At 39.4% G+C, this 25,402-nt stretch overlaps 1 protein-coding gene across 1 annotated transcript; it reads right to left on the bottom strand.

Annotated features, from left to right (window-relative positions):
• Positions 1 to 326: 326 nt before the first annotated feature.
• On the bottom strand, positions 327 to 18,578 carry COCH (cochlin). The gene is made up of 10 exons (XM_027878797.1): positions 18,573 to 18,578; positions 16,967 to 17,157; positions 10,766 to 10,899; positions 9,543 to 9,608; positions 8,634 to 8,678; positions 8,384 to 8,531; positions 6,853 to 6,956; positions 5,155 to 5,381; positions 2,809 to 3,325; positions 327 to 2,112 (listed from the first exon to the last, which is right to left on the bottom strand). Exons 1-10 carry the CDS (start codon positions 18,576 to 18,578, stop codon positions 1,937 to 1,939), a joined length of 1,614 nt encoding a protein of 537 aa, XP_027734598.1. The 3' UTR covers positions 327 to 1,936.
• Between the last annotated feature and the right edge of the window lie 6,824 nt (positions 18,579 to 25,402).

Below are 25,402 nucleotides of genomic sequence, written 5' to 3'. Positions count from 1 at the left end.
TTTGATGAATGAATGACATGAGTTAAAACTGCCTATTCCTTTGAAATAGTAAAAACAAAGTAGGAGGGAAAATATGATTCTATTAGCTAACATGCAATTTGTATTCAGAAGATTTAACTAGTATCATACCTAGTATGAACAATGACTAAAAGTCTGGTATTGAATCGTTCAAAATATTTGTATAAATAGTACCCCTGCTATTTGAGGATGATTTGGGATTTAAGATAATACAGACAGGAAGCATCACTCACAACTTACTCAACCTATACTATATGAGGTTCTTCATGAAAGGATTTTTGTGTTATGGGATACTAAAACAGCAGCAGTCCCAGTTTTCTTGCAGTATTATATTTCTATAAAATAAACTAAATGAAAGAAACTTTAGCACAAAGTTGATACAACATATGAATTTATACAGCAAAAGCTGAATACTCTTATCTACAAGCACATAACAAAATTAGAGATAACAATTACTAGAAAAATACAAGGCATCTTTGCCATTCATGTTTAGAGTAACATATAGTCAGTTATAAATTCTTAAAAAATTACATAGCAAAAGCCTGATGAATGCAATCCCTTCTGTGCCACTCTGTAACTACTAGAAATTTTACAATCAATATTGGGAGAGAGGAAAAAAGGGAAACCCCAGATTGATAGGGAAAGTGCTATTTTGTTTTCTACTATACATTTTACTTGCAAACTCCCTTTATTTTCTAAAGAATACTTGAAATATGTTATTCACACCAAGAATCTGGAATAGCTCTGTGAATATCTCATCATTTTAAACACACGTGTGCATAAATATATCAACATTACTAGGTATGTAATCGAATGAAAACCTTTTTTTCAAGAAAACTATTCTTTCACCTTCAGAAAACCTCACACATCTGTAAAGATGTTTTGCTACCCTTATGAAGTTGTTATTCTGTGAACTACTAAATCCCACTTAATGTGTCTGCCTACTCTCTTCTAACCATGTAATCTGATATAGATCAGTTAGGTTTCAAGGTTTGGGATACCTTTGGATTTGAATTTCAATGCTTTCAGTCCCCATGGTGTGGTCTAATTTAATCTCTTGACCTAAGATTCCTGTCTCTAACTGTCTAGCCAATAACAACTTTGTTAAATCAAGACAGTACACGGCAGTAGACAGGAAATATCCAGTTGTCAGTTATATTTGGAATATCACTGTTGACTTCAGTGGTGCAGGAAGCAGTAGTAACAGCTAATATTTTAGGATCCAGATTCTCAAAGAACTACTGTGCCTTAAATACCTTTCAAAATCTGTGCCAAAAGAACCAATAGATCCACAGAAATCTGTGCACAGAAGTTAAATTACTTTTGGTGTAAATTTTGCCAACCAGATGGCAGTATCATTCACAATAGCAAAACCCTAAGTGGTAAAATAGACTGTTTTAGCTACAATCTGTCATATCTTTTCTTAAACTGCCTGGCAATAATGGATGTTTTGCAACTGGAGCACTGAGAGTACTTCATGTTACCAGTAGAACTCCTTGAAAAGATACAAAATCATAAGCTACAGAAGGCTTATAGAAGGTAGTACCTTGTATTTAAAATTACATTATTTTTGGTAAGAAGATATCTAGCAAGAGGCAGAGAAAAGTCAGAGCTGTATTATTTCCTCTGGATATCCGCTATCCTTAAGTGCATGATATGCATAGTTTTAAACTTTGGGGTACTATGCATGTATTGAAAATATTAGCTGTTGGCCAAATTCTGCACTTCAGTATCAAATACAACTTCTAACAAGCTCACAAGAATCCTTGACCGATTACAGAACCAAAAAGTAGCCCTTCTTCTTTCTTTGTATTATGATAGTATATATAGGAGTAAAACATCTGTACTTTAGAGGGACCATTTCAATTTCATGATTTTTAGTTTTGAAGTAGTAATAGTGAACAGCAGACATTTTTCTTTATTGTTTAGAGTCCAAAAAATCTTTACAGATGCTTCTAATAATATCAGGAACCATCTGCTCCAATCCTGTGAACTCCCTGGTGAAGAATGTATGAGACTCTCTCGGTTCAGAAGCCATGTCTTTCAGATCATCCAGAGGTGCCCAGGCAACACCAACAGAGAAGACTGTTATTCCTACAAAAGGGGAAAAAATTAGTTAAGGCTGTTTTGCCTGTAGATACAAGAAAAACAGCCATTTCTACATTCATGAGTTAATCTGGATTGGAAAAGTGTGTTTCAATATCTGCAGTCTGTCAAAGGTAATTAGAGTTTGCCACGAAATATCAGGAATTAGAAGATTTGTCTCAGGAAAAATCCTGAAGGAAATAAGAGGTATAAAAGCTAGTGTCTTAGTTGGTTTTGTAGTGACACACATGAATGCAGCAGTTATAATGTCAGCCTTGAAACACAGGTTACACTGTCAAAATGATTCTGAAAATGAGCTTGGTTCCTTTGTGTATGCTTAGTGCTTTCAAGCATTATCAGTCCAATGAGCTTTTTGGCCGAAACTGCTTATTCCTTTCTTAGATGATGATGGAGCTTCACTACTTGGCTCTTTGTTCTTACTCTACCGTTTAGGGAAGTAAGGCTGGGTATATGTTGTTCACTGAGCTGTCATAAGTGAATCTATACTTACCCTGCTCTGTAATACTGATTGTTGGGTTTTTTTCATCCTAATGGAAAACAAGTTCCCCCCAAGTTCCTTGGGGCTTACATTTTGGTGAATTCAAAGCAGGTGTGATACTTTGCAAAGTTTAAAATCTTAACATTTACAGTAGAGCAGAAACAAGATGGATCAACTTGCACCGCTTTTAAAAATACGTAATTTACCTGCTTTTTGTGCAGCTGCAGCAGGTCCTCTCACATCATCATAAGACTGACCATCAGTCAAAACAATGAGGAAATTTTTGTTAGGTCCATCTTTCACTGGCCCGAACACATTTCTGACCGTGAAAGAAATCGCATCCCCGGTAGCCGTGCCCCCGCTCATGTAGCGAATGTTCCGGATAGCTGAGAGGACCTTTTCCTTGGTGACGTAGTCTGTGAAGCCGAACTCAGTGCGCTGGTCATATGTGAACTGCACAGCTGCGACCTTGGAGCCGATGTCAGAGATCTCAAAAGCCTTTGCGATGTTGCTGACAAAGTCCAGCATGAGGCGGAAGTTGCTCTCTCCGACGCTGCTGGAACCATCGATCAGGAAACCGATGTTGATGGAGTTGTAGCACGTCTTGCTACACAACATCTGCTCGTGTGAGCACAGTTTTTGGACGAGAGGTTTTACGTATTTGGTAGTACCAAACCAGGTGGGCATTTGGTAAGAGAAGAAGCCGTTGGTTCGACAGACAGCCTGTTGGAAAACAGAAAGTCAGTGGATGGATGCTGACAGACCAGTTGAATGGATAATAATTGGACACCTATGATTTTTCTTCAAAGGCAGGTTAGTGGAGCCTCATGGTGGGAATTTAGGTGGCTTTTTTGCCTGTTTTGTCTTTGAAGAAACTGCAGTTGAAATCAGTGAAAGCTGTAATATAGCTTATTTTACCCAGGAATAAAGCCAATCCTGCCCCAAAGGCTCTGGACGTTTCAAATAATTTAGCTTTATTCACAAGAACTGTAACAACAACCCTGAGATTAGATCAGCTGGTTAGAGCATGGTGCTAAGAATGCCAAGGTCCCAGGTTTGAACCCTTTATGGACCGTTCACTCAACAGTTGGATTCAATGGTCCTTGGGGGTCCTTTCCAACTCAGAATAATCTGTGAACTGAAAAATATGTTTTGTGAATGTGAGCTAAGTCATGATACTGAATAGCCAAAGGATTGAAAGTTCTGTATTTTTGCTTGTCCACTGAAAATGAGCCTCTGTGTTTCCCTTGGAACTTGGTAAGACCTTTTTTTTTTTTAATCTATAATGTGTCATAAGCACAGACATAGAATGGGTAGAAATATAGCCCCAGGTGATTCAAAGTAAAATTTCTTTTCCCCTAGCTTCCATAAGATGCATGTAAAGTACAAGGTAATTAAGAAAGGAGTTAAATTTAAAAACTAATCTGGCTAAGATCAAAATGCAGAAGGGGAGGGCAGGCCTCAACCTCTTAAAGGTCATGTCTTTCTGTGTTTTTACAAGGGCACACAGTGATAGTACAAGGGAGGAGGATGGTCTTAAGCTAAAAGAAGAGAAATTTAGGCACACTATTAAGAAGTTCTTTACTGTGAGGGTGGTGAGGCGCTGGAACAGTTTGCCCGGAATAGTTGTGGATACCCCATCCCTGGAAATGTTCAAGGCCAAGCCTTAGCTAACTGGTCTAGTGGATGGCATCCCTGCCCATGGCAAGGGGCTGAGAACTGGATGATCTTTAAGTTCCTTTCCAACCCAAACCATTCTATGATGCTTCTGTAAGTACATAATGGTTGGACCTGCCTGCAGTATCTCTGGGATTAGCAGCTAGGTCTCCTATACCTAGAACGAGCAGAGCTGTAGTGCTTCATTCTGTTCATGCCATTTCTGCTGAAATTAGACATCTAAGACCTCCTTGTGGAAAATGAGTGGTTTTCTCACTGCAGAGTAAGTAACACCTAGTGATCAGAAAGCTCATGTAAGAGTAGGGGATCTGTGTTTGAATTCAAACAGAACAGGATGCAAAACTGCATCCAAGATGAAAGTCTTGTATATAAACTTGCTAGAATAGGTTTTGCCATATTTCTGTCTTCTTCGTACTGGAAGTAAGTAAATAATTATCCATAGAGCAGGTACAGGAAGATAGGCCTCCCTGTCTGCCATTTCAGGAGAGGGAGTATATTGTCTCAGCATTTCACTGTTTTGGCACAATTAATCATTCTCAAGATAGGGGAATTTCCTGCACTGAGAGTCTTCATGCAAATACAAAGTCCAGGAACTACAAATTGGCCAAGCCTCTGAACTGGGAAGACAGTGGTACCTTTGTGTTGCCCCTTTAGCAGAAAAAAAACTTCCAGTGTTTCTTTAACCTTCCTAGTGTTATTCTTTTAAATCACTTACAAGCAGGGATAATTTCATTGGCTGGTTTGAGAGAATATTTTTATATCTATATAACTTATTATATATACATATATTAGTTAATTAGAATTTTAGTGTAAAGTAAATTCTCCAGAATGATATTCACGACTGAAAAACAAATAATGATTTTTTTTTTCCTTACTTTGTCAACAAAACCAATGTCTTGTACCATTCCCAGCTCCTCTGTTGTGGGTTTTGCTACGGATACAATGAATACGTTGACTCCAAATTCTCTGGCCACTATGCCGGCTTCTTCTAGATCATCTGAGGGCCAGCCATCTAGAAACACTACAATGATCTTGGGAATTCCTTTCCGTGCTCCATTTTCCAAAGAGAAGAATTTCTGAGCTGTGTGCTTCAAAGCTTTTCCTTGTTTTGAACACAAAAAGAATATGAAGAAATAATACATACAGTGATGGTATGTTTTGGTACCAGTTTCCTGTCTGAAATTGTGCTGCATTTATGCTATGATTACAGGCTAACCCAGTGTAGTATTAAAATGGTGTCCCAGGAAATTTGATAAAAATGAAGCTTCAGCAACCTCTAAGCTAAAAACCAACTTCTCCAAACCAACACTCCAAGCCAAAAAAAACCCCAAAAACCAAACCAAAACAAAACCAAACAAAAAACCAACACCCAACCAAAAAAAAAAAAAAAAAAAAAAAAAAAAAAAAAAAAAAAAAAAAAAAAAAAAAAAAAAAAAAAAAAAAAAAAAACCCACAATAAAACCCAACAGAAAACACAGATAAAGGAAGAATTCACTGATATTTTTTTCCCCCCCCCCACAGGTCTAGTTTTGTGCTAGGAAGTAGATATATTGGTGCCTGCCAAATGGGTTGGAAGGAAGACATTTCACACGACTAAATTTAGGTAGCTCCTGAACTACAGTGTACTTGGAGCTCAGTTTCCTCATTTGGGTGGTTTTGGCTGGGATAATTAATTTTCTTCAGAGTAGCCAGTAGGAGACTGTTCTGGATTTCTGTAGAAAACAGTGTTGATAATACAGGGATGTTCTTGTTATTGCTGAGCAGCTCTTGCACAGTACCAAGGCCTTTTCTGCTTCTTGTACCACCCCTCTAGAGAAAAGGTGCACAAGGGAGACGCACTTGGGACAATTGACCCCAACTGACCACAGAGGTATTCCATGTCATGTGGTGTCATGTTCAGCATATGAAGCTGGAGGAATAAGAATAAAGGTGGGGGGACGTTCAGAGCGGTGACAAGGACTGTTATATGTGCCGAAGCCCTGCTTTTCTAGGGATGGCTGAACACCTATCTGCCCATGGGACACGGTGAATGGATTCCTTGTTTTGCTTTGCTTGTGTGTGTGGCTTTTGCTTTCCCTATGAAATTGTCTTTATCTCAATCTGTGAATTTTCTCACTTTTATCTTTCCAGTTCTCTCCCCCACCACCAGTGGCTGTGTGGTGCTTGGCTGCTGGCTGCTCTTCACAACCACTTACTACTTACTCTCTGTTTATTCTAACTCTTTAATTAGTCACCCAAAAAGAAAGAAACACTAAACCTTTTATGAATTTGTCTCTCTTACTGTTACTGATCAAGCATCAATTACAGTTTAAACACAGGAAGCGATATTTACAGTTCTACTCCAATAAAATGTGTAGTAAGTGTGTAATAAGCAACCCTGACTTCTGGAGATGAGGTGTAAGATGTGGCCACATTCTAATGGAAACACACTGAACCCGATTAAGGTAAGTGTGGCATCTAAAAACACTTTCTTACCTATCTGAATTATATGAACTTCAATATACACACACAAATGTACATACATAAAAATACGTAAGACAATAATTTCTATTTCAGTGAAAGTATAAACTCACCTGTATTGGAATTGCCTCCTCTGAACCCTAGTTCCTTTATGGCAAATAAAACTTCCTTTGCAGCAGTGAAGTTTTTCAGATAGAATTCAATTTTTGGGTGTTCACTGTGGGAAAAATAGAGTAATAAGGTTTGCAGTTCACTTTTCATATTGCTATGACATTCCAAGCTAAACCACACTTGGAATAATTTTATTCTTGGTAATATCTATTCTTCTCTGTATTTTAAAATAAAAGTATGCTTCTTGCTTAGTAAGTCTCGCAATCATTAGCAAGAGGAATTATCTACCTGAATGAGTAAATTCAGAACAGCCTGATTCTTATGCTTATCAAACAGCTGAAAACACTTGGTTGAAAATATATAAAGGAAACAAAAATGAACCTGCTAGACGTTAAAGTAAATGCATTTGTGTAAATAAAATTGGCAGGCTTTCTACTATTTGTATGAGAAATAACTTCTTTACAAAAAATTCCTGCACAATGTAGTTTGAATTATTTGAAAAGTTTTAAGGTATGCTAGCTACTGACTCCATGTAAGAAATGAAAGATTTTAACCACACTGTTTCCAGATTTCACTTTTGATTTACAGTAGAAAACAAAAAGAAATGAAGTTATTTTTGCCAAGTGAAGGATAGAATGATAAACACCTGCAAGCCAAAGAGCTACTATGAATAAATGGCTCAATTCTGCATCAGAATCACTAGAATGAACCCTTGTGGCAAGCAGAATAACTGTTAAAAGAGTACATTTTGAGCTATAAAGATTATTGTTTGTAAGATTAATTTCTAATGAAGAGTTGAATGTTCAAGGTGCTAAACTGTTTACTTTCTCCATGAATTGCTCCCCACCTTTTAATATATAAACCCAGGACAGCAAGAGTGGAATTCATTTCCCCTAGCTTTTGCTGGACAGAAACTGGATTTTTCAGGATGCAGTTCATCACATCCTACAAGAGGCATGCAAAGCAGTTCAGATGGTTTGTGCCACAAATGTGGCCTTTATTTGTAGTGGCTGCAACAGCAAGCCTAGGTAACTAAATCAGATTTGGGTATCTATCTACTCTACAGTTGCCTAAAGGCAGGGAGAGGAACAGACTTGAATGATGAAAAAAGATGGGATAGAGAAATCCTATGCTAATCTAGCCGATGCTGCTTCTTCTTGGAATAAGTGAGTTAATCTCCATAATAAGTGGGTTCTTTGTGCTTCCTTTTTTCCAGATGCCATAGCCAAAGTGGTTAAACCTTGGAAAACTGCAATTGCTGGTCATTAGCAAACTAAGCTGTGGCTCAGAAAAACCTCCTGCTGGACGTTCCAGTGGTTTTTAGACTAAACTCTGTGAACATACACACTATGGTTATACTAGATGATCTTAAGGGTCTTTTCCAACCTAAAAGCTACAGCTCAAAAGAGTTTGCTTTCTCTTGTTATGCATCAACCATTATGGAGTGATATTGTTCTGCAAAATAGGAAGTGATGTATTAATTAATTTCTCTTACCAATGACTCGGTTATATTTTGTGTAGATCTGTCCTTACCTGGCCTGTACGACTCCAACATGAGGCCCTTCTATTCCAATTCCCAACATTACAGCTACTTTTCCAAGGAAGTTTTTCTGCAAATTAAACCTACGTTGGCCAATGTTGTAACTTCCATCAATGAGAAATGCAATATCAGCTTTACAGTCTGTGAACATGCAAAATAATTGGACTTATTAACACCAAATAAATATTAGGATTTTTCTTTGCAAAAGAAGATTATTTTGCAAAGAAACAAAGGTATTCTTACCTTTGTTTCCAGCTTTTTTATCAAGAGTCTTCTTAGGTCTTTTACCTTCAATGAAGAAAAGAGCATGGATCATTTAAGAACAAGAAGATGAAGAGACTGAAGTAAACCAGAAAAAGCTCAGACTCCAAAAATTACAACACAATCTATCTGCAGTAGGAACTGTCAATGTGTTTAATTATTAAAATTGCACTACTACTGCTTTGCTCCTTGGAGAATATTCTTTTGCAAATGAAACAGTTTAACCTTCCTTTCTACACCTGCCTGACTGATTACTGAATCATACAAAGATGGGTGGATTTCTGGATCTCACCTTCCTAACTGCTACTATTTCTCAGTTAGCAATTTTGCTGTACAATGCACAGTTTTAATGGTTTCGAAGCAAACCATGACTTAAACTGTAAAACAAATGGTGTGTTCAGAAACAACATCCAAGTCCAATATTTATATAGCACTAACCTTCATATAAACTGATCTAGCCTTTTAATGCAGCATTTTATGTGGTGAAATTCACATAACTAAATTTTTGCTAAACAAGTCCTGGCAGCTTTCAGCTGTTGAGCAGTTCTGTAAAAACAAATGCTTTACTTTTTTCTTCTCTGTTACTTAAAAAGAATGATTATCCCATTAGCTCATGAACTCTTCCTTTGTTTTATCTGTATTACTTTTTCAAATTCATTCAAGTTTTTTTTTTTTTAGTTTACATGAACACTAATGAAATTAGAATCGATTTCCAAGATCACATATGATTCTTCTTTTTTTCTGGTAAAAGATACACTGCAAAACCAGATATTGTACATTTTCTTCTTTAAAAATAAATTAATCATATGAAACATGTAATTTTAGCCTGAGATTCACACACTGCAGCACATCATATCACAAGATGCTTCCCTTGTTGTGGAGATCTCATACCTGTAGAAGGACGTGCTGTTGATACCGATCGTCCAACTGCTTCAAGCGCTGTTTCCTTGGTAGCTGCTAAAATAAGAATATATTTACAGTATTTTAGTGTATTTAGATGATGCTTGAAGAACACTATATATCCAATAATCTTTCTTCATCATCTGCCATTAACTATGAGTCTAGACAAACCTTTGGTGTAATCCAATATTGCACTCCTTGTTTTACAGGTAATTAATTTCTGCATTTGAAGCAACAACAGCTGATACATAATTACAGCATATTTATTTGATGAGAGATTTTGAGCTCTAATAGCCATTATTTCTTTATTTCTAGCAGATAAAGTCAGGACTTGATCTGGAGAACTGGATTGCACTTTCACCCTCACCAAAAGCACCTGTGATTCCAAGTTCTTAGCTATTAACTTGCTGTGGGCACTAAACAAGGATTACTGGTATCTTAGAGACAGTAGGCTGAATCTTAGCTGTGTAAACATAAGAACACATTAGAGAGATCTGTTTCACAAACTTTGAAAGAAATATACCAGAAAACACATATGCTTTAATATTTTTGAAACCACAACATATACAATCAATATGCTTTTGCATATGATTTGATAGGGGTGGTTTAACCTCACTTAAGTGGCAAGGCATGACAATGGGTTTCCAGCTGGGGACACTATCTCAACTATGTGACAAAAACTTCTGGGAAAAAAGCCACTATGTCACACTGCAGCTTAATGACCGCACATCACATGTAAGTCAACGTAATTGATATTTTTTAGAGAGTCATTGTTCTTTTTGCAGGGAATGCTGGACAAGGTCTCTGAAGGGCCTGACTAGTGCTACTACCTGCACAAATGCAGGCAGGATGAGAGAAGGGTAACACTATATGGCTTGAAGTGGTAGGAGGACCAGACAGCAGTGTCAGGATCAGAGCACTGACTTTGACCAGCTTAAACTGCCATGGAACTGTCAACTGCCTGCCATCAAGTCATTATATTCTGAATAACAGATCCATTTTTATGTATCAACTTCTGCTACAGACTAGTTAGTCTAGCTGGAATGTTTTTTATTTAGGAAACTGTGGAAAAATGAAGGTAAAACAATAAATTAGACTATTACTACACAACAGATAGTAATCACATTTGTTTATGCATGGAGCACTGAAGAAGGTTCCTACAGTTCTATCAACATTTCAAATACAGTTTGCAAAATAATCTGTGATCCACTTACGAGTCACTGAGAAAGATGAAGCCCATCTAGAGAGCACCTGAGACTGGATCCCATTGGCATTTACAGCAGGATAGTTTTCTTGTCCTGGGAGAGTTTGTACCCTCACAGCTCCTCCTGCATTGGTGATCACCCCCCTGAGATACAAAAAGAGTTTTTATGAATCAGACATTTTAATCACAAGAAAATGCAATACAGTTATACTGTCATTGGAATATTGTCCACCTGCCTCCTGAAAGAGATGCCATATATGCAGACCGTTGTGTTTAGGCTAAAACAAGCTGCGATTTGCTGAAAAGACCTTAAAAAAGCTATTCTACACAGCATCCCACAGACTTATTAAAAAAAAAAAAATGTGGGAGACAAGCACTAATTTCAAGACTATTTAGCACGGCAACGTGTTCCTTTGTGTTTACTTTTCAATTCTGTTTAGGCCAGAACCTCTTTTCAAGCAGAAGGCCAATCTGATTTAAAACATTGTGAAAGTAGAATAATCAAGACTACAGTTTAGGAAACTTTGTGCATGTTTCTGGTAATACGAGCTTTGGGTATCTGTGGCAAAGGCAACTTCCACTTTAAGCTCTATGTGGACTGCTGTTAAAAGACATTCCTCCTTCATGGACGTGACTTGCATTTCTAAATGCAGCTGTGGTTATATATATTTAATTCTTGTAGCTTGGAAGATTATAATAACAGTTTCAAACTAGACAGATACTTTCTGCTCTAGGGATACTGTGTAAAATATGGAGAAAAACGAGCTTTAGTAAAGTTACCTCAAGTGAGTTTAAAATCAGATTATAAAGTTGGCAAACAGCAGTTTATAGTTCTTTAAAAAAAAGAGTGTGAGAAAAATCAGATCAGAGCCTTTAACTGGTTAGTTTTAAATGACAAGAAAATTCAGTAAGTCAAAATCATCTTTAAGAAAAATAACATATAAATGTATTTAGAATACTTCAGTCTAATTAGAACATAATTTTCTTCTCCAGTACTTGGTTCTCTTTGGCATTCAAGTCTTCACTAGTGTCTCAGTCTTAACAGATAAGGAAAGGTGTCAAAAATAGAGAATATGTGTTTAATTGGAACAGTTTCTTGTTTAAGTTTGTACTTGCAACTTTAGTGAGGCTACTTTAGGCTTACATATGCAAACCTGATCTGTGCCCAAGTTAGCTTCTAAGAAGAGTTTAGTATCTCTTCCCAGTTCTTTTGTTGTGGACTCACAACTTTGAGCGCTGGCTGAATTGAACTCAAGAAAATGTTCAGTCTGAAAGCTCAACCTAAGAATTATTCTGGAAACAGTGTTTTCAGCTTATTTTATTGCATTTTATGCAATATTGTCTATCTTGTTCCATTTTGTCTATATTGTTCCATTTTGTCTATTGGTCTTTACATTTTAATTGCATCAATTAAGTAATTAAATATAATTAGTAATTATGGGGAAAAATAATTACCTAGTCTCTGTTGAATTTGGAAGCCTCACGCTGAAACTGGAGTAGATTTATTTGTTCCTTATCTATTTGCTGAAAACATTTGCTTCTGTATTTAAACACAAGTCAAAGTTCTATACTACCTTCTGAAGATACAATATTTTCATACAAAAGCTTTGCTATTTTTAATGCAAGTGGGGGCTGATATTAGATGTAAATATAACATGAACTGTAGCTTTATGGAAGTTATTCCTCCTTTCTTGCCATTTTGCTCTGCAGGTGAGTTAACAGTTTAATCCACCTTTTACAATCTCATCAGTTTTACCTGGGCTGCTTCTTCAAGCAAGTCTACTCAAAATGCATACTTACATATGCTGATGGGGAATAAACCATATATTGTCAGTCTACCTTTGCATTCTGAATCAGATCAGCAAAATCCTTTCTGCAATCATTTATGACTGACTTTAAAAGTGAGATCAATCCTGTGTAGATCTGCAGTGGTTTTTAAAGAGTGAAGAAGTGCCCATGCCTTTCCTCAGAATTACTTATGTCATTATAATCTGCCTTGAGTTTTGCTGCTGTGCTTTGCCCCTGTGTGATTGACTTGCACGCCGTGGCTGTTTTTATTAAACTGGAACTCTCTAGATTGTCCAGGAACAGCTTTCACTTCCTTACTCACTATGTTTCATGTTAATGCCAGTGCTGCTTGACAGCAACTTTATATAAAAGCTGCAGCCCATTCTCTTGGCTATCTTCATCGTTAATAACAAATCACAATTTATACCTAAGCAGTATTTTTCACTCAAAAATGGACACAAATTGAACAGAAAAGCAGATACACAAAGCAGCAATCCAGTACCTCACTGCACAATAGCTCATGAAAGAAAGTATACTAGCCAAGGGCAGCACAACATATGGGAAGGTCTAATGAAATACAAGAATTTCAGCCAAAACATACTTAAAAATCAGAACTGAATTGAGGTAAATCACCAGATGAAACTGAAGCTTTTTATGAGCCTCATGCACCTCCTCAAAGTAAAGTACAAGAACTGTATATTTGCACTCTCAGAGAAAAAGATATGGGTTTTTTCCTGAATTTTTAATGCATTCTTCAAGTAGTCTGCACATCAAAATTGATGCCTAGATCACAAAGAAACTTTTTCAGCCATGGGAGATGAGCCTTACAGATGTGCCCGCAGTCAGTTTATCCTCAGGAACTTTAGACAAGACTGCTAAAGTACCTGAATTCCCATTTTTCCTTCCTACTATTATCATCTGCCAACTCCTTCCACAAAATCTGCCTTTCTTAATCACTCCCAGAAGCATCCTTCTCTTCTCCAAACTGCAGTCTCCTGCTGCTGCCTGATTGCCATCAATCACCAATATGCAATTGCTCAGCATTTCCTCCAGCCCCCTAGATTTTTTTCCTTCTGTCTTCTCTGCACCCCTATTGCTTTTGGCAGAAAAGAATTTAAGCAGCAGAAGCAGGCACTATACCAAAGTTTCCCAGGGAATCTACAGCTGCTCAGAAATCCCTCTGTCCAGACAACATTTTTGTCAATATTCTTCTAGCAAGCACTACAGCAGTTCAGGTGCCCTGTGTGTTTAAGGACACTTTGTGACCAGCTTGGTATTACCATGATATGCCTTTGTTAGACTTGAGTTCTGGGACCTCAGTGTTTAATTAGAAGTGGTTTCACCCTGTGACAAGTTAGAAAGGTTATGGAAAAAAACTTACATGCCTATTTAACATCTAAATGATACTACACTGGGCTAGGTTTCCATTTAGAGGAACTGGCACTAGAACAGAACTACACAAGCTGAGAACCTAGTCCTTCATTTGACCTTCTGATTATTAATCCAATTAATCACTCAGTGGTAGATTTAACTCAGCTCTTCATGCCTACATAGCATCAGCCTGGTAGGAGGTTCTCCATTCTTCCCTTGATGAAATGTTTTATTCTCTTGCCCAGAAAAAGAACAGTATTATACAAATATTCTGTTTCCTGAGAGTAATTACACATAAGATGAGAGAAAAAGCCAAATATAACAAACTAAAACAGGCAGAAAGCTTATTTATCTGTAGTACACAGAATTATTTGTAGCTGAATTCTCCTAAATTCTTTTCATGCATTGTATAGTATTTTCTTGTGTTAATAACTGCCTCACAGTAATGGAACAACTCATAGGAATACGCATTATTTTTATGTAAAATTAAGAGATCCAGCCTCTATATGGACCCAGCATACAAACTGAAGTGTATGTGGAACAGACTCATGTTCTTACAATCATTTTCAGTTAAAAAAAAAAAAAAAAAGCACTGCTCCCAAGACTGATGCTTCTTGAAATGGTGGATAGTTGTCTGACTGCTTTCCCTTAGTGTCACAACAGCAACCACTGTAGGTGGCACAGGGCTAATACTTGTCGGTGCTGAAAGGTGTGGAGCTGTTGCACTCACCATGCAATCAAATGGAGGGTATACCTAGTTTTAAACTAGGTGTGGTTATTTCAGTTCTTTGAAAGAAATTTACAAAGTTCTCAAAGCACATATCTTCTTACCTCACAATAACAGCAAACTAAGGTGATTATCTATTAAGAATATCCTCCTGAAGTTACTTTCACACTAATATGGAGTTTAGACATTGCAAGACAGAGCAACAAGTCTTTTGTTGGATTTTGCAACCTACACTGTGATTAGCTGAGAACTAAACAGCCTGTCCTCCATTCATCAATTTTTTTTTTCAATAGAGTCAGTATTTATGGCTGCTAACAGCTGCAGCAAAGACAACAAAATGTTCTCGTGTAGCAAATTTGACTCTGAGTATGAAAGGCCAACAGGTCTAGTCACCCTTAAGTTTGAGGCTGTCTTCAAAAACAGCAGTCCTCCATTATTCTGCTTTTTCAAAACACTTTACTGCATTCTATCATATTCAGAAAGTTTGAACAATGTTAATTTACATCTATTCTGGAAAACACAGATTAGAAAGGTGACTATATTTTAATCCCTTTGTTGCTATTGGAGCCCTCATTATTCTCACAATGTCTGTGGAGACAGACTGTTAGATTCAGGATTTACAAACAGGGCTACATATTTCACGAGTAGTACAATCTATATTGATTCTTACTAAGGAAAAATATGGTTTTTTCTATAGTCTTACACTTCTTGGCTGGAGAACGGCACACATAGTTTAGAGCATACAGACTTCAGTGAAATGCTAAGTGACATATAAACGATTATGTAGGCATTTATTATATAGGGGAAGACTATAAATCATGAAAAGAAGTCTGCATCTTCCATATGTTGTACCTCTTCCTTTTATAAAGTATTCCCCAGCTGTGATGGAACCAAGTCCCAGCAGCTTTTGTGGGATTTCTCTAACAGTCACAGACACCACTGGCATGGGACGTTCAAGAATGCTGCCTAGTTGAACAGGTTAGAAACTTCTTGTCTTTTCAAAATGTTCAAGTCTTTAATCTCTGTAGAAAAAGGTCTTTACTTAAAGAGAAAAAAGCTCTTGCTGTCAAGACTTCTTTGGCAATCAGTAAAGACATGGAACTTTAAAATAAATCACATCACTAAATACAAACACTGCCTTAGAAAAACTATGGACAAATTGCCTTAGAAAAACTATGACAATGGAAAGAGATCAGTTTTCCTCAGTTAAAAAACAAACAAAGCCCCCAAACAAAACCAAACAAAAAGCACAACCTGCATTTGATTCAGACATTCTTTCACAAACTTTTTATATATACCTAAACTAGGAAAAGTGAAGTACCAAAGTTTAATTTTTTTAAAACACTCTAAAATACACATGGAGACATGTAATTATATTTGAGACAAACTCTAAATCTTTAAAAAACAAATACACAGACCCCAACAACACCTTCTAAGCTCTCTCTAGCTCCTCCTATACTACCTTAGCTCTTAAGTCTTCTTTACAGCATTTGAGAAATTCCAGACAGTTTGTACGCAAAACCATTCCTTATATCAATTGTTTTAAAAAAAGAAGTTAATTTTAGTTTGGAGTTTAATTACTATACAAGTAGTGTGAATTTTTGAAGTCTTATTAAAAGTTATGGAATTTTAATTGATACTTTAAATGAGATTCTGGATAGTAATGACAGCATGCTAAATATTATTTAAAATGCTTGGTATGTTTTTCATAGCATTGAAAGTATCGAACCATGAATACTAACTCAAAACCCATGTTATTTTCCTCCTTTGTCTTCTAGTAATTTATTTCTCTGTAAAAATTTAAGTCCATAGTTGTAGGATTTTTTAAATAAAAAATACTGCTAGCTTCAGCAGCACATCAATATGTTCTGGAAGAGATTCTTTCTGTTTCTTGATGATAAAAACCCTAGAGATTGAAACCATTCCTCCGTTTCTTTAAAGGAGTTGACTTAAGCTTTTAAGAAAGTCAGGAATCTGGTTTTATTCCCTAATTAGTTACTATTTACATTGTATTCTTCCATATCTACTAATGACACATAGATAATTTTACAGCGAAAGTCCATCTGCTGCTGTACCATTTTAAAGAAAGTTAACGAAGTGGCTTTCCAGAGCACTTAAACTCAACTCAGATAACTTGCAAACTGCCCAGATATTCTTTTTTATCTTGTCCTCTTTCCTTGTAATGCTATTCCTATTGAGTTAACAGGATTCACAAAGTCTAGAGAGATCTTTATTATGATGGCATCAAAAGATTAGGATTTAGAAGCATAGCAAGACTAGAGACTACATAAACTCAACACATTGATTAGCAATCATTTGACTTACCTGTGAATGGCAGCTCCACAGATACTGGAGAGAGAAGCATAAATTCCATCCCCAAAGACATAAAATTGCCACAGAGGACAGTTTGCTGGGCAAAGGACATCTTCTGTCCCCTTTCTAAGGTCAAGTCCTCTTGTAAAACACGTGATAGCAGTGGAAGCTAAAGAGAAAAGAACAACTTTTGACCTGAAAATCTAAGGGGTTTTTGATGGGGTTTCTTAAATCTCTACAGTTTCCAAGCTTAAAGCAATATCTGAATTTGAAACTAGGTACAGTGCCTGTAAAGGTGTCTTTGGAACTTACAAATGTGCAGTTACGACAAGGAAGAACACACTTTATTATTTATGGGAAAGAAGTGGCAGAAAAAGGTGGAAAGAGTAAAAAAAACCCAACCATGTGCAAACAACATTAAAATAACATTCAAGGAACATCACATGAGGAAAACCAATTCGCATTTGTAAGTTTACTGCAGAGACAGAGGGACAAGAAGACCTTGGAGGGCTGGTGGCCCACTGACATGGGTGGTACTCTCCATGGGAGAAATTAAATGACTGACATGCCCACAGTAATCTCCAGCCATAAGACATCTATGGATCACTTGGGAAATTCTGAATCTTCTCTTTAGCAGCATTCATGAAGCAGGTTGATAGCAGCATTCAGCATTTCCCTTAGCTTCTTCAATAAATCCAACTGAGGTCAGTGCAGGGAAAAAAAAAATACCCTTCTTCTTGCTCCAGTAGTACAGTAACATCTAGAACATTGATATCAATTCATTACAATGAACTTTACATCTTTATCATTGTGCAAAGGACTCTCAGAATCACACAGTGAGACAAAAGTTATTTATTCAGCTGAGGCATGTGAATTTTTTTTTTTTAACACAGAACTCTGCTTTTTTTTTCTTAAAAGTTGCTCCTCAGGTTATCATCATTAAGCTTTCACTGTTCTTGCCTATGTGCAATGTAGGTATGCAAACAGAGATTTATATCAGTATACAGTTTTGCTTGACAAACATGCTTTTCACTTTGAAAACATAGAGATCTTTTATCTTGAATAGTTACTACCAACCTGCTACTACACAAGACAGCACATTCAGTTGGTCTGGTAGCACAGCAAATTAGGGGTTTGACTTATTATGCTAAATTGATATTGATCTAAGCCCAACCCATGACTGGCTGTTTATTCTGAACTTCCTAAGGACACATCTTGCCCTTGCTGAGTACTAGAAGGTGCAAAAACCTTTTCTATATGCATTGGGGATATTACTTTCTCACAATATTATGATGAAAGCTGACAGAGGCTGGCAAATGTATCAGTGCATGCACTATAGCATTATATTCTGAGGAGAGTATGCTTAAGGGATCAGTGATCTGTCTCTCACGTGCTTTACTGCCCTATTTTCATTCTTATCCTAGGGGGTTTACTGACACCAACATATGCTGCTTGTATTTGAAAGTATTTGAAACGTATGCTGTTCTTCATAAGGGGATGGGAAAGATCACACCTCCTGCTAAATCTCACTGACTTTGGAATTGAAAAGCAGAACAGTTGCAGCCAGAGATGTACAGGGGAGTGTGTCTGTTCATCCTGGCTACATAAACATACCTACGTTCATCAACCACGCACGTAGTTCTACTGTTAGATATATATAATCCCCATTAATGCTGTACTGAAATTATTTAAAACTACCTAATCACATCTTCCTGAAAAATCTTTGCTATTTGTTAGCACAAAGATGGGACTTTACATGCTAAATCTGTCTAAATAGCTAATTATAAGAAAAAAAAGAAAGCAGTAAGCACTCCATTTTTCCCTTCTCAAGATAATAAAAGCTGTCTACCTAACCAGACACTGTAAAGTAATTTAATCTGCTTCTCAAGTATTCTAAGAAATAAAGAAGTTTCTTTTAGGACTTAGTCTTACCTACCTACATCCTCTCTGTGCTTAGTCTTCTACATTTGCCTTAAAAACAAAGGATGGAAAAAGCAAGCAGAATCACCACTGTTTAAATCTAGAAGTCCATATTTTCATTGTTAAAAGTGCTGTATTACTGGTGTTATGCTAAAAAAAGTAAATTTGTTTTGCTGTTTTGAGTCCCCTAATCCTTCCATGGAAGTTCTGTAACTGTTTTTGGTTATTACTGGGCACTGATTAAGTAATATCCACGAAATTACAACTAGCAAGAGCATCAGAGTTAAACAGCAGCTGGAAGGCTGGAAATCCTTGGAGGAGTCCCTGCAATGAGCACCACTAGTACTCTCTGCTTTCACAGCTCTGCTTGTGCCATGCACCCTGTAACATTTTTCCAGCCTCTAAAAGCGCAAGACTCCACAGGAAGTTTTAATTCCTGTCATTTCTAATGTACTGTACTTGACTGAATTCCTTGGCTGGCTTTGCATACAAAGACAGTAATTAGACACGTCTAGTTAATAAACGCTTTATCACTTGGAGATCTGTATTTCCCTCATCACCAAGTACTTACTAATTACTGTCATGTGGAAGACTAATATTTTGCATAGCACAGGAGATGAGGAGAAAAAAAAGTAATCTTTCTGTGTTTTACCTGGCAATGAAAACACAGAAATCCATCATAGCCCAGCCATGGGATTTTAAAGTACTGGCAGCCTAAAGGATGTCACAATCCTTGTTTGTGCATGCGGAGCAGGCTGCTGTGCAAACTGAAGAGCTGACACACTGTAGCTAAGGGCTTTAGCAGTCTATACATCAGCTGGATCAGCGCAGAGGTAAAAACGCACACTTTGAAGCACATAATGTTGTTAATCAAAAAACAATTTTGGTTTTCTGTGTAGGTCGGTACAGTTTTCTATAAGCTATAACTCTATAACTGAGACTAATATTAGAAATGTTAGGTGCAGTATCAAAATAAAAACCATTTTTTTTGACTACCACAATTAAGACTTAAGATATCAGCTCTGCAGTAAATTTCTTTCCTTTTTGTTAATGTATCATCAACCACTCAACCCATAAAACCACAAGCATTCTATCACAAACAGAAAAACGTATTAATGAGGCCTGAACACTATAAAATACAAAATACTTCTTTGCCAGCTTACATACTAATCATTCTCACAAATTTCACATGATGTGATATTACTATTAAAATTGAAGAAGGCGGTTGTTTTTTAGTCTATCCAATATACTTCAACATGGCAGAAACTGCCAAAGAGATTGTATGTGTATATATATAAGAGATTATATATAAATATATATAAAGTAACTGAGATAAAACCTGTCTCTTTTAATCACTGTAATTTAAGAATGCAAGAGCAGTTGCAGTGGAGACATTTCTCTGGATACTTATGTGGTGCAATACTCTAAATCCAAGTAGTTTTGGAAGACGGAAATGTAAGCTTGCAACTTGTGTAACTGATGCCCCTTAAATGATTCAGTCCTAGACTCCTACCCATTCTGAACTCTGTTGAGAACTAGAGACCTATGCTCCGTGACAGAAGATTAGGCATTCAGAACTATAATAAACTGACCATCATCCAATCCTGTCAAGACACACACCCTTCAAGCTTCACAGAAACACACTACATCAGTGTCTACATCCTATAAAAACAAAGTACAGAGAAAAGAAACTGTAATTCTTCCTGATTTAAGTCATATTTAAAGGTAGGGATGAATGTCTTCCATCACTGTTGACCTAGAAAAGGGAGAAAAAAAAAAAAAAAGCAAAGACTCACTTCTCTCCTAAAACAACCAGTTTTCAATCATTCCATCAGTTTCCATCTTTTTGGTGCCTCTTCACCTGTCCTTTGATTTTGCTGTGAATATCTGCTTCTTATGTCAATCCCACCTAATTTTTGGCACAAGTCACTGCATTCAATTATTCTAGAAAAACAAAATCCATAGCCAAAATCTGAGCTGCTCTAGCCTTGAAGTTTCCATGCATTGCTCTGGGAAAATAGTTTGTTTATGCGAAGGATAAAATTCCTATGTACATTATTACAAAACATAAAACAGAGATTCCTACAAGTAAGATCGCTTTATGAGCTGTAAAATAGAGAAGTAGATCCCTATAAGGCTTCCTATTCATTTTAACACTTGGTATTCTTTTCAATATAGGAAGATTTTAGGTCCCTTTTTATCTTGAGGCTTCAAACATGCCTGCTTTTTTATGTTATGCAAGGAATACTCCCACATACTTTACCCATACCTGAAAAAATGGTTATACTAGTAAACCCATACTCGTTTATATTTCAGAAAACATATTCACAGATTACATACTAATTTATGCAATCTTAATTACATATCTTGATCTGGACAAGGGCAATGAAATTGAAAGAAATCTGATCAGGGCTATATAATTCATTTCGACCTGAGACTTGCCCTTTTCTGAACAACTTAAGGTTGATTACCATCACATGCCAATGTTCACCCACCTGCACAGTCTCAACCAGATCGGTTGAACTTGGCAGCATTTGTATACATTTCAGTGGGAGTATAAAGGAAGTTTTAAGATCCTCTGAGATCTTCCCAAACATTATGAGCCTAAATTCAGTAGATTTTTGAGGAAATTCATGTTCTTATTGAACAACAGAATTCAAGCACTTTCATAAGAGTTCCTGCAAGCTTCTAGTTCAATAACCAAATGCTGCTGAATTTAGGTTCAGAATAATGTTAAAAGACAATATCTTACAGAAACTGTTCACATTTTATAGTATAGTCTTGTATCAATATTCCATTTTGAAAATATAACCTTAATTCTATTTTAGCTGGTTCCAGATACCTTCGGGTTACAGTGGCTTCTCCAACCCTGGAGGAAGCATCACAGAAAACTTATCATTTCTCTCCTGCCAGACTGTCAGCACTTCATCTATAGTGCACCTGTAAAATAAAAGAGGGAAAGGAACTGGGGTTGGAGTAGGTTTTCTATTGTTGTGTGTTTTTTCCCTTTCTCAGCCATAGCACTCCTGTCTCATGCAGCTTTTATCAGTTTAGCAGAAAAGAATTTTCCAAATCTTTGACTGAACACAAAATGAGCAGCAAATCCTGCTTCCTAAGAGCTGTGAAATCATGAACAACCATTCAGAAAAGCTTGAGGTCACTCACCTTCTGCAGGCCAGGCCTGCATCTGGAAGCACATTCTTCTGTCCTCCCCTTGGCGAAAGGCTCCACAGGAAGGGGCAGACAAACTGCTTGCGTCCTTCTGCCACATTATTTCTTCAACTGCTTCCTATGGCTCCTGGTTCCCATGGATTGATTCTGGCTCCAGGAGAGCCTGCTCTCCAGCAGCAGGGAGGCAGTCCAATAGAGCATGGTACAACAGGCAGGCCCTGCAGTACCCTGCTAGGCATCCTAAGTATGTTCTTTTGCTTTTCGAGTCAAAATAATGAACGGCAGGGCAGGTTTAAAGTGTTTTTAATTAATTCCATGGTCTAAAATACGCCAGAAATCCTCAAATTGCCAAGCACTGTACGACTGCCTTTATAATACACAAAACACACTCCCACTCACTGTTGCTACGGCACTTCCCTCGATGGGTACATTTGTCACCACGGCGCCGCTTCAGCCTGTGCCAGGAAGGTGTTTTCACCCTCGTCTGGACGCGTTCCCAGACATCCTCCATGCCCCTCTGCAGCCTCCCCCCGGCCGGCTCCGCGCAAACCTGCCCGGCGGCAGCACCTGCGGCCCTCGGGGATCGGGGGCTCCCTGCGCATCGCGGCGAGAGGCGGCAGCAACCGGGAGCGCCGGGAAGGGCCGGCCCGGTACCCGCGGCCAAGCGCCACCCTGGGCGCCGCCACCTCCCGCCGGGGCGGACCGGGCAGAGCAGAGACGGTCCGGGAGGGAAACAGCGTCCAGGGAATGCGAAGGGAGGAGAGCGGCCAACTCACCTGAGCTGTTGCTCCCGCGCACAGGGCTGGAGAGCAGGAAGGCGCCTGCGAACAGACAGGGAACGGGTCGGGGCGCTGCTCCGCGCCTGCCCCGCCGGCCCCCAGCCGCTTCCCGCGGTACCCACCGAGGAACAGGGGCAGCCACATGGCGGCGGGGAGAGCCCCCATCGCGGGGCAGCGCGGAGCGGCGGCAGGGAGAGCAGCGGAGAGCAGCGGAGAGCAGCGGAGAGCAGCGGAGAGCAGCGTGCCGGCCGGGTCACCGCACCGCGGGCTGCCGTGCCCCGTGCGCTGTCCCGCTCTCCGCCGAGCGGTGCGGCCGCCGGTACCGCGGCCCCCGCTTTAAACCTCGGCGGGCGCATGAGCACTGGGGCGGGCGAGGGTGGTCGGGGAGGGCGGGAAGGAGGGAGCGGGCACACGGGGCCGGGCAGCCTCGCCGCCGGGCCCGGCAGGTGCTGCTGTCCCGCCCCCGCCGACTCCTCCCGCCGGGATCGGCGGCACAGCGCTTCCCTAGGCAGTCGGGTCCTGCAATTCGCCCGCTCCGGCAGTGGAGGCGCGGACTTTCCCGTGCCCCGCGAAGCGCCTTTGCGGTTCGCTTTCCCGGCTCTGCCCGAGCACCCATCGATATCCCCTCCACCCACAGCTCTCCAACGCCTCAGGTATCTTTACTCCAGATATCTTGGGAAATGCGACCCAGCTGTCAGCTGCTTCGCCACAACATCTGTCCCTTCCTCGAGGTTGAGCGAAGGGGCGAAGCTGTCCCGAGCATTGCGAGGTGTTGCCTAGGGGGGAAGGCAGCTCCTCCCTGGTCGCTCAGCCCCGGGCCCGCCGGCCGCAATCGTGCTGGGGCCTTACGTCGTCCCTCTCGGCACTGTGGAGAGGAGTACTGGGGGATTTGAGTCTGACTGAATCATTCGAAGAGATAGAAATACCCGATCCGGGTTTTCGGGTATCGTTTGTGTTTGGTCTAAAATTTTGCAGGTGCCTGTCTTTCATGTAAGTAAAATTTTGTTTAAAGTAAAGAAAAAATAGGCAAAACCAAAACTACCACAACCCCCCGAAAACCAACCAACCAAACGAAAACCAAATCAAACCCTCCAGAGCCTACTCCGTTTCCGCAGCTCAGGGCACACACGCTTATGTGGCGTGAAGTATCGGCTGGCACTGATGTGCACTGGGCAGGTCACTTGGGAATGGTGGGCAGAGGTGCCGGAATTTCAACGAATGCCTTAAAATTGCTTTCTGTGCCGTCCGCCAGCATCTGCTGTTTGATTTCTACTGGGACGGCTGTTCCCAGAAAAGAACTTCTAAGTATGAATAAGCTTTCAGACCTCATAGGAATTATGATTTGCCGGGGCAGAAAATTAGGTGAGGGTGGGTGTTGAAACCAGCTCTGGGAGCTGTCATCTTTGGGAGGGAGGTAGCTGGTCAGGGCAAATCGCTTTAGGTTTTTTTGTTTTCTTTTATTTTCTTCTTTATTTTTTTTTAAATTTTTTTAACAGGTCGCATAAAAATGCGCTTTGTGGAGTATCTCTTCGCATGATTGAAAATAAATATATTTGAGAAATCTGCGATCCCTTCAGAGATATGTAGCCTGTAAGAAAAAAAATTGGAAGCATGACTGGGTAAGTTATTCGTAATTTATTCGTAATTTACTGCTTTTCCGGAGTTTAATTCAAGCAAAGAACAGAAGCGGTGAGAACACGATACCCTTTCCCTCACAGTTTTGATCTTCCCAGAAACACATTTTTATGCCTCCCACACAGGATAAAGGTGGCAATGCTTCCCTCATGACATGGTCTTCTCCTACGGGGGCATCATCTCAAATGCAAAATTATTCAAGGCGAATGATGCAGATGTCAGGAACTTCTGCTGGCATTTCTCTCAGCTTCTCCGAATCCCGAGATTTTCCTGCTCGTCAGCAGGCTCCTTCCTCAGCTAGAGGTCCCTCGAGGGGTCGATCACCTTTCACCTTCGGCGATCAATTAAAGAGTCGGCAACGGCCGCCAAAAGCTCTGTCCCTGCGCTGACCTCCGCTACGGTGTCTCCCGCAGGTGCAGAGGCTACCCTGAATAATTTCTGTGGCAACCTTCGTTCCTTAGGGATTTGTTTTCTTAGAGCTGAGGTAGTTAAAAGAAAAGGGACACTCGCTCAACTTTTATTTAAAAAAAAAAAAAATTTGGGAGCCAAACAACGCGCAGGAGAGGATGCCATCCGTGGGGCCTCTCGCCATTTGCAAGCCAACGGTGGCAAATGGGTGACTTTCCCACTCCCTTCCCGATGCCTGCGCCCGCCCCGCAGCTCCCACCACCGGCTCCCCTCGCCGCCCCGCTCCTGCCGCGGGTACGGACGCGGCAGAAAACCGAAGCTCAAGCCCATCTGGGGCGGGGGAGGCGGTGTTGGCTGGTTATGGGCTAATGTCTCAACTTCTTTGGTGGCAAGAGCAAACTGCTCCGCAGAGAAACTGTTGTCACATGAGCTGAGGTGTTTGCGGCAGCGAAATGTCCCGGGAATGCCTTCCTCCGGAGGCCGAGGGACAGGCACGAAGAACAGGGAGAGGCATTCCATTTATCCTGGGAAATAC

This window comes from Empidonax traillii, unplaced genomic scaffold (assembly GCF_003031625.1).
Source record: "Empidonax traillii isolate 1590-97213 ecotype Southwest subspecies unplaced genomic scaffold, ASM303162v1 scaffold45:size3623477, whole genome shotgun sequence".
NCBI lineage: Eukaryota > Metazoa > Chordata > Aves > Passeriformes > Tyrannidae > Empidonax > Empidonax traillii.
Note: the sequence above shows the minus strand (reverse complement) of the source record. Positions and strands in the feature narration are given on the sequence as shown.

Excerpts from the sequence above, each read along its gene's own strand:
- COCH (XM_027878797.1), bottom strand. Across the intron at positions 10,900-16,966 it reads TGTGGAGCTGCCATTCACAG|GGGGGTGATCACCAATGCAG; the intron begins GTAAGTCAAATG and ends TTTGTATCTCAG. Across the intron at positions 9,609-10,765 it reads TTCATCTTTCTCAGTGACTC|CAGCTACCAAGGAAACAGCG; the intron begins GTAAGTGGATCA and ends TTCTTATTTTAG.